The following is a 14,712-nucleotide window of genomic DNA, read 5'->3' on the forward strand; positions in this document are numbered from 1 at the left end:
TGCTACATAGCTTGCTAGAAGGTATTTTCTAGGGTTTACCCCTTGTTATTGGTCTAGTACTGAGCTAGTAGGATATCTTCTCAGTGGGTCTATCTAGATGGTCTCAGGATGACTCTGAGTGGTGGCAGTCATTACAATGTCCTTTTCAGGGAACCTTTCATCAAAGAAATTTTTCCCCAGAAGACACCCTCTATCCCTGCTATCCATCATAATGTTTTACTCTGTAAGTCTCCTCAAGCAGGTACTCTGGAGAGGTAGCATAGAAATCTTTTAAAGAGTACTTCTGCCACCATTCAGACGTTATAGCATACATGTTTTCTTCTGCATAGATCCTGATCACACAATTTAAAAAGCATAAGCATTACTTTTCGCTCATTTGCTGTCATATAAACTCCATGGCTGCCAGTTTATGATGCCTCTTTTTAATTCAGGGGTGAGTGTTCCCTGACAGAGATTTCTAAATAAACAACAAACATCCCTTATTTTCTCATTTCACAGATAATCTCCTCGTACATGGAGTTCTCACTCTGCTGTCAGCTGATTGGCTGTCAACAGGAATGGATGAAATACGAGGAAATGGCCATCAAACGTAGTTTGCACCTTGGAGTTGTTGGAAGAGAACTGTTTATCTTAGCTAAGGTGGTGGCCTCCTTGGCCTACATGAAGCTTTGTTTGGGGAACCTGCTTTTGGCAAGCAAGCTGAGTAAGTTAGCCAGACAACACCTAACAATTGTGTCTATGCAATCAGGAGAGACCCTTTCATGCCTTACTGTTAGTCCAAGTCCTTTATTTCATGCTCACAGACCAACAGGTCATAAATAGACAGGTTCAGTAATTCAAACTACAAAATGATCTAGTTCAATAATAATGGTTAACCAAATAACTGGAGTAGAAATGGATAAAAGTAAGACAAAAAATTACAGTACAGAAGACATCTCTAAAGAGACAGATCTAACTGAAAGAAAAATAGAGCGAAATGAGAAAAAATATAATCTACAAAATGGACAACTGTACCAGTATGTCTTCTTGAAGATACAAGGCAGTAGCAATAAAGGGGCGGAGCCACAAAGCAGACCTGCAAAGAGAGAACCTAGCATTCTACTACTGAAAGGGGAAAAAAGAGTGCAGCGGATTTTAAAGCAGAAAAATAAAGGGAGAAGTGACAACATTATTATCGACCCTCATCAGAATTGGCTGGAAGATAAAGAAATCCACCTTTGGCAGTGCAGGTGGAATAAGGACTGGATGTTCCAGTTTATAGGAAGAAAGAAAAAAAAACAAGGATAAAACTCAGATTAGGAAGGAGAAACACAGATTATGACCTAGATTTCCTCTATATGTTTAATGATATACAATACAGATTTAATGAAAGTTTTAGAGGCTCTATATTATAATAGATTTTGAATATCTACCGTCAAAGGGATAGTGATAATGTGATAACTGGGCCCATGGAGCTTTTTAACTATTCTTAAATTATAGCCCTTCTCTCTAGAATATAAATGAGTGGTTAAGATAAACGACTATCTGCTCTTCTCAACTTCATGATTATGAGAACCCAAGTAAATAAGTGCAGATGGTTAAGACAAAACAGATGAAGGAGCTACTCTTTCTAAAATGTAAAACTGTGTTTTACCCATATAGTTATGTGGCCATTCCAGCCTCATCAATATGAAAACACAAGTAAATAAGTTTGGCTGGAACAAAATAGAGGAAAGAGATATTTCCTATAGAATATAAAATTGTCTTTAAACCAAATATTGATTTGGCCTCCCCACCCTTATTACTATGAAAACCCAAGTACACAAGTTTGGAAGGCTTGGCCAGAACAGATGTAAGAAAGAGGGGAAATTAGCACAAAAATGCTCCCTTTATATATTGATGTATACCATTGTTTTCTGATATATTTTATTCTACTATTTCCATCTCCTACTCCTGGAATGACTAAGGGATTAATATCTCTGGCTAAAATGCAAAAGATGGGAAAGGTGATCTATCTACAATATACACAAAAGAAAGGATTATTAGAAATGACATAAGGAATAGAGTAAGTAGATTAAAAAGCATAGAAATTAAATAATGACTATAGAAAATAAAAGGGAAACTTGAAGGTATATGGGACGTTAATTACTTATTTAGTGGCTTTTTGTATTTGGATTGATGGATATATGTCTTGTATATGAATTTGCTAAATGTTTGTGTCTTGTTGTAACCCTTCCCTGTTTACTAAAAACCCAATAAAACCTGATATATATAAAAAGTAATGGTTGACCAAATAACCAAAAATGCTAAATACAGAGTATAGAATATGTCATTAAGAGAAAAAATAGTTAAGAACCATAGATAAAAATTATGCCACAGCATGAGTTACACTCGGGTCGATATCAGCTAAAAGCTTTGCAACTACTTCTCGTTTCAAAATACGTCCCCACTTCTGGATCTGTACTGAGATCAATTTATCTCTGGAGAGTACATACTTCTTAGAGTCCGTAAAAAGGTGCCAAATAGTATCTAGATTTCCTGATTTACAGTCACAAAAATGGTTAGAAAAGAGAATCCTTAAAAACCTGTCTGCATGCTAACTCCCCTAGTGGCAGAACATTTAATCTGGCCTTAGTAAAAAGTATTCTGTATTTGGGAATGGTTAGAAATTTACAGTATGCAGGTAAAATCTTTGGATTAGGGACACCCAGGTAGTACAAAGATGTAGGGAGATCCAGGTGCTCTACAGCTGATGCTCCATTTATCGAAGTGTAACATTTTGGATTTAATCAGTTTACATGCAGAAGAATATTCCATTTGCTTTAAGGTCAAAAGATAAACTCAGTCTCTGTAATCTGTCATTGACTAGTTTTGCCAATAACTCATGCATTTCCTTTCTTTGCAGGCTATCGAGCGCATGAAATTTGTGAACAGACCAAGAAATCTAAACTCAACTGTAGTATCCTCTTCAACCTTTTCACTGCTCTTTTTCTCAGCGCCAGGTACGTTGCTTTTGTTATATCGTCTTATATTTAACTCTATGTAGTGATTTCCAAGCTTTCTACCTTCAGAGAACCCTTTTCCCATCACCTTTTCTACTGTGGAATCCTGGTGTGTTTGCCATGAACGTTCTGCCTTGGAATGCTTGATCACCTGCCAGTTTGGCTCAGGGTCTGTTCGCCAGCTGCAACCAGCAGTTGAACATTTGACGAACTGTGTCTGAGCAGTTAGCACATGATCAATCAGGCAAAAAAGACAAGAAACCTCCCTATTTGCTCTTTGACACATTCTATAAACACACATTTGAGTAGAGTTAAATTTGCTAGACATCTCCCAGTGATCTTTTATTGCTGCCAAACTTGGAGACTCTTAATGACAAATGTATATTTTTGCACTGCCTTGTGGGAATTACACTTTTTTTAGATACCTCCCATGACTACCGAGGAATTACACAATTTTAAAATTGACAATGAGGAAATCAAAATTGTTCAAGATTTTCTATTCCTTGGCTCAATCATCAACCAACAGGGAGACTGCAAGGAAGAAATCAGAAGAAGATTGAGACTTGGAAGAGCAGCTGTGAGGGAGCTAGATAAGATCCTTAAAAATAAAGATGTCTTTCTGGGAACCAAGATAATCCAAACTATGGTATTCCCCATTGCCATTTATGGACATGAAAGTTGGATGGTAAAGAAAGCTGACAGGGAAAAAAATGATTCATTTGAATTGTGGTGCTGGAGGAGAGTTTTGCGGATACCATTGACAGCCAAAAAGACAAATAAATAGGTACTAGATCAAATCAAGCCTGAATTCTCCTTAGAAGCTAAAATGACAAGACTAAAGCTATTGTACTTTGGTCATGAGAAGATAAGATTCTCTGGAAAAGTCAATAATGCTGGGAAAAGTGGAGGGCAGCAGGAAAAGAGGAAGACCTAAAACGAGGTGGCTTGACTCAGTAAAAGAAGCCACGTCCTCCAGTTTGCAGGATCTGAGTAGGTCTGTTAGAGAGAGAACGTTTTGGAGGTCTTTAATTCATACGGTCGCCATAGGTCAGAGACGACTTGATGGCACATAACGCAACAAACAAACAAAGTGCTGGTTATTACCTATAATGCCCTCACAGTCTTGGAACAGATAGCAGAAGGATTGTCTCATCCCATCTGTTCCTGCCCACTTGCAATATTATCTACTGAGGCTTTGCTTCACATGCCCCCACTCTGAGGTAAGGGAATACCAGAGAGAGGGACTTTTCACCTTTGGCACTGAACCTTTGGAACTTGTCAGTCATTACATTTATGGAACTTCATGCACTGGGCAAAGAAAGTTTTATTCTTCCGAGAACTGGAGAATCTTCCAGGATGACAGAATTGGGTATCCCCCCAATCCCCCCAGAGTTGTGGTATTCCCCCAATCCCACCCCAGTTTTAGACCTATTGATTCTTAACATTTAGGAAGATAGTTATATCTGTACTTTATGAATATAAATTTAACTGCTATGTCCCATTTGTTGTTTATTATTTGTAATACAACTCTAATTTTCTTCTTAAATAGTTTTGCATTGATGTTGATACCACTTGGTGTGTGTTGTTATAAACTCTCATTTTTGAACCACTTTGTGAATTTTACATTGAGGGAGCAGGATATATCTATTTCAAGCCAAGGAAATGAGGAATGAAATGGTCTCTTTGAGTTTTGCAATCGCTCCCAAATGGCAGAAGTATCTTTTCATCCTGGGAATGCTCTCGACTCAAACACACATGTGGAGCTTTTCGTTTGCAGGGGGAGGCTGGTAGAGATAAGCAAGCTCTTGACCAAGCTGTCCATGTCACTGCTGATCTTCTTAAGGAACCTTTCTTTTTACTGCGTTGTTTTCTAACTTTGTAATCCATTCTTATTATACTGTTTAGTATTTGTCTTGTACTGTTACCATTGCATTGTTTTAAATTTTGTCATCTGCTTTGAGTTTCAGCAAGAAAGGTAGGCTGTATCTGGCTTAGAGCATAAACCCAGACCTACCCTCATCTTCAGTGGTAACTACTCCCTCGCTACCTCACCAACTGGAGCTATGGTTGCCAGGTCCCCTTACCTCCTGGCACTCACCTTTTGACACTTCTCTCTCTTGTGCATTTGTGGCCTGATGATGTCACTTCCAAGAGTGACGTCATTGTGCCTGGCAGCAGGCATGCTCCCACCCTTCACCGGGACCAATTTGGGTCCCTGTGGAGGGTGGGAGCATGCCCACTGTAACGTGCAATGACATCACTCACTGAAGTGCTGTCATAGTGTCCATGGGGAGCACGCCCCCTGCGCACTGGCCCAGGAGGTTTCTTGCCCCCCAGGCCCATTTCCTGAGGCTTTCCCCCCATTGCAGGCCAAGTGAGTGGTGGCAGGGAGCAGAGGCTGGCCAGTGTTAATAATTGTCAGAGCCTTACGGTAGGCAAAGAGGAAATTAACAAACCATTTGAGGAAAGATCTTTGCTGGCTTTGTAAAGAGGTGAAATTAATAAACCCTCTGAGGAACAATCTAGTAGGCTCTGTAGAGAGAAATGAAATTCAAACTATGCTTTCCAGCTAACACTGTGTCTTCCTTCACTTGAGCGTCCTCGTGTAATTCGTCTCGTGTGGTTTAGCTCTCAGAGTCAACCTGCACTTTGCGTGGAAAAATGCAATCGTGGCACGGCTCATTGGTATTAAGTAGTCGGGTACTGCCTGTGTTTTCAGGAACAAAAATGTAACTTTCATATATAAAACTCTTGGATTCTTTTATTATGTGAGGATTAAATTGCCTGTACATTCCATGCTGTTACTGTGAATAAACAGACTGTGGTTCAAGTGGATGAGAAAAAAGGGGGAAAAGACACTTGTAATAAGAACAAACATACTGGCCAGCTTAGGTTTTGTGTTCAAACCATTTAGGCAAAAACTAGTTGGACAGTCTACTATGATAAACCAAACCCCTATCCATATGAAGATCTCTGCTATGGTGATCTTTGAGTCCAGGGTAGAGCTGGAGGAGGGGACATGATGCAGGAACTTTGCTGAAACTAACAGTGTTATCCTAAGTATAGTTACACTCTTCTAAGCCCACTGAGTTGAATTGAATGTAGAAGGATATAACTGCTTACAATAAAGCTTGGATCTGATGGTGGTGTTCCATCAGTACAGCAGCAACTTCTCCAACAGGACAGCTTTTCCATTTGCGGAGGAGGAAAAGGTGACCTTTGCTGATTTCCCCATCCTGCTGTGGATTACTAATTTGTGCCCCCCCCCCCACAAGTGTTCCTTTAGGCCCATCAAGAGGGAAGAAGGGAAAAATGCTTTCCTCTAGTGCAACGCCACTTGTGTTGCTTAAGGTTCAGTATCTGATCCATTCCTGCAGGGGAGACCTTCTGTAAACCCTACACGGGCCACCTCAACTTCTATAATCAAAGAAAAGCAAAGCCATACATGATCTATATATGAAGTAGATACGGGGCTGCCATAGTTGAGATGATGCACAACTTGAAGATATTCTCAACAAATATAACCACCCCTTCCGGGATCCTACCGTAATTGCGCACAGACGCTGTTATTTTTTCTTTGCTCCACTTTAGATACACTCAATCTGTGCAAGTGCTGAGTTGGTTGGAAGAGTTCTCTTTTCGAGGTGACAATATTATTGGGAAGGCCTGCTTTGTTTCTGGATGCATGGATCTCATACTTTATGCTAGTAAGTCTGGGTGCTTCTCTCAACATGCCTGAGCACACAAGGTAGATGCAACAAATAGTTAAACTGGAAGATGGGGCCATCAAAGAGTATCTGTGGAAGGAACTGGTGGAAGGAGACGAAGCATGTACTCAAGGGAATAGTTTTCAAGTTGCAGATGTGATAAGTAGAATTCATCTGCCTCTTACGGTCTAGGATACTTCCACTCTAGCCCTTGATACCATAAGCTCATTTATTAATTTCTGAGTGTGCAGATAGAATTTCTCCCAAGCTGTTTTCTTTTCTAGACGTCATCCCAGTTTTTTCAAGTGCTGGTTTATAGAAATGGTAGGAGCTTTGGTTGCTATTACAGCACAATCCTTTTGGGTGTGTACTGGTGTGGCATGATTACCCCACCTCAACTGAATGTTGGCTTGTGGTGAATATATTTTCCTTCATTCATTGAGCAGTCCTCTGGGATTACCTGCTCTAAAAAGTCAGCGCCATTATGATAAACATGTGAACGTGAGGGGGGGGGGTGGACATAAGTCCAGTGTTTCACAGTCCACAGTGAGCTCCACTCAGCCCTTTTACTAAGTATTCTCATATAACTTTTGGGCCTTTTGTTATTTGGACTAATGCAAGTTTGTGGGTTTTTTGCAGGTTTTTCATATAAGCCGTTTGCATACTGCCTGGACTTTGTTCTTGCCAATGAAGGAAACTGCATCCTTCTGTCTCAAAACGGCATCATGCTCAGCCTGTATTCTTCTATGGCCATTTGGTAATATGTCATAGCACCCTGTGTTTCCCATCTGAGTCCAAAACTGCTGTTGCCAGCCGAACGTTGTAGATGTAGGTAGCTCATGGGCTCAAAAGGCCATGCTTCAAAATGTTCTGAATTAAGGCACAAAGCCCACTTGTTTGAGCACAAAGAATATTGTGACTGGGCTGTTAAAATGGTAGCAAGCAGGTGCAGCCATGTTGTACTGAAGAATTTGAATGACAGGGGTGATTTGGAGTATCTCATTTTTTGTGGCATGCTTGAGCCAAGGCTTACTGGAGCTCAGACCTACAACCTATTAGCCTTGGTCTGCAGCAGTCTTCTCTGGAACACTGGATCTTCCATTCCAGTGACAGTCATAGAGCTATCACAGTTGAGGGAGTCCCAGCTATACAGGGGGAAAAATCAAGTCAATCAAAAGGGGGAAAAGAACACATCCTCAAAACAACAACAACAACAACAACAACAACAACAACAAAAACCTCTTGACCTGATGAGACCTGTATGTGCTCCAAGAGACACGGGACATTGAGAGCAGCTGAGAGAGCTGGTGTGGTGTAGTGTTTAAGACTAGGATCTGAGAGACACAGCTTTGAATCAATTTCAGGGGAGCATCTGTGTAAGTCTTTAGTAGAAGAGCATTCAGGTCCAGTAGCACCTTAGAGACCAACGAGATTTCCAGGATGTGAGCTTTCGAGAGTCAAGAAGCTTGCTGGGTAATCCAGTCACAGTATATCTCAGCCTAACCTACCCCACAGGGTTGTTATTACAAGGGGAGAATTATATTGTAAGCTGCTTTGGGTCTCCACTGGGGAAAAAAAGCAGCATATAAATCTAAATAAACAAGCCAGTTAAAAAAAAGAAACGAGAGGGAAAAATAGCATGTGTATTTCCCTGAAAATTTAGTGCATTCTCTAGGGGAGATTTATGGATGAATGGAGAATTTCCAGATTGTTTATCCTATCCCTCCCCATGATTTATTTTTTGTCCCCTAGCTTGCATACTTGTACATTCCAAGAACCTTGAGTAACTTGAGTTTCATTGAAATCTGGGTTGGACGGGTAGCAGAGAAATCAGGTAGACTATTTCTGCTGAAGGGCAAGAAACTAAATAGAGCCTGGATATATTTAGTGCTTCTCTAAATCTCACCCCATAGCTCCTGCCCATCAAGTGATGCCCAGTCTCTCCTTTCCCACCACTAACAAGTTTCTGAGGGTGGAGGGGAATCTTTCATTTACCAAAAGTAAAATCTCAACAAATTTGGAATAAAATGCATCCAAATTCATGTTTTAAGTTCTACATTTTGAACAATTAAGTTAGCTGTTATGGCAGCCACAAGTCTGACCTGTGGCTGCCAACACAGTTTTAGAAAAGAATTTGGCCATTTTGAAAAGCTGCAAAGGTGATGCAGCAGGACCAGGTGATCTCCCCCTCCCCAGTAACCTTTTTTAAATGCTGGTGCCACTGAGCTTGCAGGCTCTCATGGTATTTTTAAATGCCCAAATTCTTCCCTAAAATGGTGTTGGCAGCCACAGGTCTGATTCATGACTGCTGTAACAGTTAGTTTGGCTCATTGTCCCTGTTACTGGAAGGTGCCCACTGGGACTCCTTGCCAATATGAGGGTGGCTGGTGGTGCTTGCAGACTGGCAAATCTCGCATAGACTTAGGGCCAAAACACTTGGATTCCATATTGCGTATTTAGAAAGAGAAAGGACCAGTCTTCAGCTGCCTAAAATGGGATGCATGTGGGTTTGTCTTTGAAATAAAGGTTTGCACGACTTCATTTATGGGATCACTTCAAAGAGCCGTTCGAACAAGTGAAAAGGCTGGTGAGGAGAACAAGCACCTCGCTCACTGCTAATTATGGATTCTGCAAGTTTCTGGAGTCCGAAACTCTGTTGTTGCAAAAATATATGGGAGAGAGGCCTGACCGAGTCCGTGAGCTACGCAACAAAATGGGAAAGGTGAAGAGCATGGGAAGGCATGGAGTGTATTTGTCCTTGAGAGGCCCAAAGCCCATTAGTCTGAGGAAGTAAAGGTCAGGGAAAGGTCCTGATTCACAGGCGTGGGGAGAGGGCTCACCTGTAGAGTTATTTGTCATTCTGCATTGGCAATTTGCTCGAGCCTATGGTAATTTGCTCAAGTCATAGATGGAGGCCCACCACCAGTTCTACTTCTGTTTCTGCAATGATAGGGTTTCCTCAGATGTTCTTGCTAAGGGTGTGCACTAAAAAGGGGTTTTTTTATTTGATTATTGGGAAGTCAATAAATACCTGTGCTCCAAACATTTGCACCCAACAATACCAGTATAGTATCCAGATTCAGGTTTTATTCAGGAATCCAAATATATTCAGCTCCATTATTCCCTGTGGAGGAAATGATTTGAGGGCCAGGGAAGCCAATTTTCCAGCAGAATCCACCAAAATTTCCAGGAAACTAGTCCTTCCTGTTCACTACAGACCCTCCTAGTTTCAAGTCAATTGGACCATGGAGTCCAATCCTAGGAGCCCCTGAACAACATGCCCCCCCAAACACTCCATTGTTTCCTACAGGGAGGGAGGGAATCCAGTGTTTTCCAGGGCAAAGATGCCTTAGCCAAACACACATGAGCAAACTCTGGCCAAAAGCCTCTCCATCCCAAATGCAACCAACGAAACCCAACTGAGCCAACATCAAACCCGAGAATCCCAGCAGCATCTATGCCAATCCAAAGAATCCCAGCAACCAAAACAAGCCATGGACACTTTTGCAAGCTGAGAAGAACCAGTGTCACTCACAGAAACCAAGTAGAACCTGGGGCAAATTTGACAGGCCCAACAGAACCCACCTCAAACCAGACAATCACTGCAGAACCAATATCAAACCACATAAAATCAGTAGAACCAACCGAAAGTCAGGGACATTTACAACTTAGTCCAACAGAACTAGTGTCACTCACAGAAGCCAGACTGAACCCAGGGCTAATGTGGTACCACAACAGAACTAAGCAAGTTGTCGCTGCAGAACCAACCTGGCCAGACCTGGCAATTGCAAGCAAGACTCAGAGAGACTTGCAGAGAGACAGTTAAGTGACTAACAACCCAAAGAAAGGCCTCAGAAAGCAAGAGGGAAGGTTCTTTTGGACACACTCTCAAGTTTTCCCCTCTCTCCAGTTTGCAGTCTGTACTGTAACTGACTCCTCTCTTGCAAAGATCTGATTGGAAGGGAGAAATTCGGGACATAATTCAAAGTGAAATGCAAGCTCCTGCGGGTAAACACTGGAACTTGGGGGGGGGGAGCATGAAATTTGTGTGGGAGGGTTTCTATGACTACCAAGCAGTCAAGACTAGTGTTTCTGTTCTGGAGAGTCACAAGAAATGCTCAAAAACAGGGGGGGGAGGTTCATGATTTTTGCTACTCAGGATTTTGTGTATGCACACCCCTAATTGGTAGTCTATCTAGAGCATATGTTTCCCTCTTGGAGGCTGGAGAGAGAGAAGGCACAAGGAAGAGAGGCAGCCAGAAGGTAGGAAGTCCTTCAGGACAGCAATTTAAGTAATGAAGGGTCAGCAGTGAACAGACAAGAGGAAAGCAGTCAGAAGAAATTGACTTGGCCACCTTGAGAGCTCTAGTGCCCCCTCTATAGTACTGGTGTGCTAGGTGCAAAGAGATGTTGTGTTGTCCTTCACTTTCAACATGCCTTTGGTCAGTCATGACTCTGCCTAACACAACTCTCTTTGGATCTCTTATTAGAACCTGGAGCAGGCGATGACCCAGTGCTCCACAAGCCCAGTCTACTATCCTAGGGTTTACCACCTGAAGGCCTATGTCCTACTGTTGTTTGGGAACGATGAAGAGAGCCAAGCTTTTCTTGATATGGCAACCAAATACTGTTGTGAAAACTGTCTGGAGAGATCTTGGCTGACAATTAGCCAGGTAAAGTCTTGAGAATTCATCGATCTGAATAGTCTGTTGCCTTGTCCGCCATTCACAGTTTCCTACAATTCTTTTTCACATCTGTGTTGCTTTGTGGGCTCAGACCCAAGATCTTCCCCACCTCTCAGGGGAGATCCAGTTTGGTGTAGTGGTTATGAGCAGCAGCAGGACTCTAATCGGGAGAACCAGGTTTGATTCCCTGCTCCTCTACTTGAAGCCAGTGGGTGACCTTGGGTTAGTCTCAGCTCTTCCAGAGCTCTCTCAGCCTCACCCACCTTGCAGGGTGATTGTTGTGGGAATAGTATACTTCGTAAACCACTCTGAGTGGGTGTTAAGTTGTTCTGAAGGGCAATATAAAATCAAATGTTATATAAATAGAATATTATTATTAATTGAACTAGTCATATTAGTACTCCCCCTGAGACAGAAAAATGAGTGTTATTTTGAGTGCTCCTTACTTTTTAAAGAGGACAGGTGAAAAGGCCTATTTTAGGTCTAGGTGATCTAGTTTTGTGTATTGTAGTCTTTGTGGTGTGCTTGGGTGCATTATTCTGGAAGTTAGTGCCATCGCAGGAGCTGCCCCTGCTGTGTGAGGGCCCTGCTGTGAGGGTGTGTGTTGAGGTGGCTCTTGGTATTCGCAAAATAAATTTGTCAAACTGCTACGACTTTCATGTAGATCACTAGACATACCTTACTTTTCTTTGTCTTTTGTTTTAGTGCAAATGCTTCATGTTGTCATGTAATACATTCCAATTATGTTTTCCTCAATTAACTGGTGCCAGCTCCTAGATGCTGTGATCAGAGGCATGGACTATTTGGCCTTGTCACAAACTGTGACAGTCCATGTCCTGCTCTTATTTTGCTCCTTTGCTGCCAGGGACCCCATTGTTGGGGAATACCCTTCTAATTTATTGGCAAGGTAATATGTTTTTATGGTTTTTCCCCTTGCCATTTTTGCTGTGCAGATTGCCCTGTGAGCAGCACAAAGTGGGTAAGGTTTTCTATTGAGGTTATAGAAGACACAATTGTTAGGTGCCAGGAGCTACGTACTGGGGTCTAGTTGATTGACATCACCTCTGCAATTTGTCTGCACAAAAGTTAAGACACCTCTGTTAAGTGACTTCTGCAATTTACACCTGTTTAAAAATTGCATACAAATTTGTGTCTATATTGCTTTTTCTGACACCACACTTTAAAAAAATGGTCCCAGCTTCTGCACTATAGTAATGTATTGATGCAACAATTCAGCAGTATACCCAAAATTTGTATCTTTATTCCAAGATTCTGCCTCTTGTGCTATTGATTACATTTTGGCCACCAGTTGGGACTGAAACATTTTAAACTTTCCTCTTCCTTATTGGGTTTCCAAAGATATTCCAAGTAGGGCTGTAGCCCCTTGTTAACCTTTTTCACCTCCCTGGTGCTTCATTTTTAGCATGCAGCACTTCTTCCTGTGGAATGAGGACAGTGTGGATTCCCTCCATTCATAAAGTTTCATAATTTTAACGCACTCAAAATGTTATTATTTGTATAGTCATTCAGGCTTCAGCAGGGACCTGGCAATATCCTCACACAACCCTTCTTTTGTGGGTGGGTAGGGGCTATCACACTGTATCTTGAGTGCATGACTGTTCAGTGCCCTTTACCTAGCATGACTTTCTCCACCAGTGTGCTGTTTTTCCTTGCCACAGTCCTGATGTACTTCAGCAGGGACATTGGTAGAGAGCTCCTTGCTTTTTTATAAGTACCTCTGAATGAATGTCAATGAGAAACTAAACACCTGTGGTCCTTCACGGTCTCTCAGAGCCGAAACAGACGAGACGAGTTCCCTCAATTCAACCTGGGTTGAATTGCCTCAAGGTTTGATGGGAAATGTAGGCATTTCTCCTTCCCATCACTTAGAGGAGGAGGGCTCCTCTCGCCCGGCCACCGCTGTTCCCAAGCGCGAGGGACTCGAGGAGCCTGGAAAGTGGCGGGGGGATGCTCTTAGGCTGGGGCGCGGCAGCCGCTCGCCACTGCTGCCTCTCTCACCGCTGGAGAAGGAAGCCGAGAGGAAGGAGGACAAGAGGAAGAGGCTGGGGTGGGGGGTGGGGGCGGCTGCAGCAAGAGCGCCACCGCGCCCCAGCCTAAGAGCATCCCCCGCCACTTTCCAGGCTCCTCGAGTTCCTCGCGCTTGGGAACCGCAGCGGCCAGGTGAGAGGAGCCCTCCTCCTCCCCTCTCCTCCTCTGAACAACAGGAAGGAGAAATGCCTACATTTCCCATCAAACCTTGAGGCAATTCAACCCAGGTTGAATTGAGGGAACTCGTCTCGTCTGTTTCGGCTCTCACTTTGAGAGCTTCACACCCACCTCTTTCAGTACATGAGCTTGCTACCTCACAATCCTGTTTTATTGTCTGTGAAATATTAGGCAGTTTTGTTTACTTTGCTCCTAGTTATACAGTTTTCCTAGTCAACCACTTTCATAATCCATTTGTTACGGCATTATTTGTTATAAGCATCATGCTGTTCCTATTGCATTAATTTTTACTAGGTAATCCTCCTTGCTCAGCAAGAAAGTTGAGCTATAAATCAAGTAAGTAAAGAAATAAATATCAATAGCACAGCGCACAAAAACAGATGGAGACCTTGGCTTCCATTCTGTAAAAACATTCAAGATTGGTTCAATTCAGTCTTATTTTGATCAGTTGCCCATCTCCTCATTTCTCCTAGGAGTGGTGGTTCACTGGAGAAACTGCCATGGAAGATGAGTGGTTAAAGACAGCTCCAGATTTTCCTGTGTGGAAAGAAGGAATGTCAGATAAAGATCTTGAGGTGTATGAAAGAAACAGGTACCTACTGAAGTTGCCAGAGCAGGAAAGTAACAGTTCATTCATAATAACGAATGATGACTAGTTCTGAAGCATTCTTCAGACCAAAAATATCCCCTCAGAGACCTTCAGATTTACAAGCAATTGGCCTACAACCTACAAATAAAGATGCCAGATAACCACGCTTGGTTTACCCTATGGTTATTAAATAATAGCTAATCTGCACACCTATTAACTATTCCCCCCGCCCCCTTAATATGGATTACTATTTCTACCTCTGAGGTGTAAGGCATGGCTTGGGTGATTCCCATCAGTCAATCAAGGAGGCAGGACTAAAGTTTTTCTAGACTTTCTGTCTCCTGGGTAGAGTCACTCATTTCCTGCCTTGTCAGGGAGTGGAACTACACAAGATGAGTTACCTGAGTTTGTGCAAGTGAACAAATTTACACTGTTTCCCATTAGCCTTCTGTACTCATTCATGCAGTTCCTGTGGATGGATGGGCCCAAGTTTTATCCCAGGTCCTCCAAGACGGGGGGATTGA

At 42.3% G+C, this 14,712-nt stretch overlaps 1 protein-coding gene across 1 annotated transcript in view; it reads left to right on the top strand.

The window, feature by feature from the left end:
* Positions 1-14,275, top strand: part of LOC129330308 (adenylate cyclase type 10-like) — a 93,274-nt gene extending 78,999 nt beyond the window's left edge. The window contains exons 26-32 of the mRNA XM_054980342.1: positions 499-703; positions 2,885-2,981; positions 6,573-6,688; positions 7,328-7,445; positions 9,215-9,410; positions 11,179-11,361; positions 14,073-14,275. Coding sequence (XP_054836317.1) covers positions 499-703; positions 2,885-2,981; positions 6,573-6,688; positions 7,328-7,445; positions 9,215-9,410; positions 11,179-11,361; positions 14,073-14,255 — 1,098 coding nt within the window. The 3' untranslated portion in view covers positions 14,256-14,275. The remainder of the gene's footprint in view (positions 1-498; positions 704-2,884; positions 2,982-6,572; positions 6,689-7,327; positions 7,446-9,214; positions 9,411-11,178; positions 11,362-14,072) is intronic.
* Positions 14,276-14,712: the final 437 nt, after the last annotated feature.

This window comes from Eublepharis macularius, chromosome 5 (genome assembly GCF_028583425.1).
Source record: "Eublepharis macularius isolate TG4126 chromosome 5, MPM_Emac_v1.0, whole genome shotgun sequence".
NCBI lineage: Eukaryota > Metazoa > Chordata > Lepidosauria > Squamata > Eublepharidae > Eublepharis > Eublepharis macularius.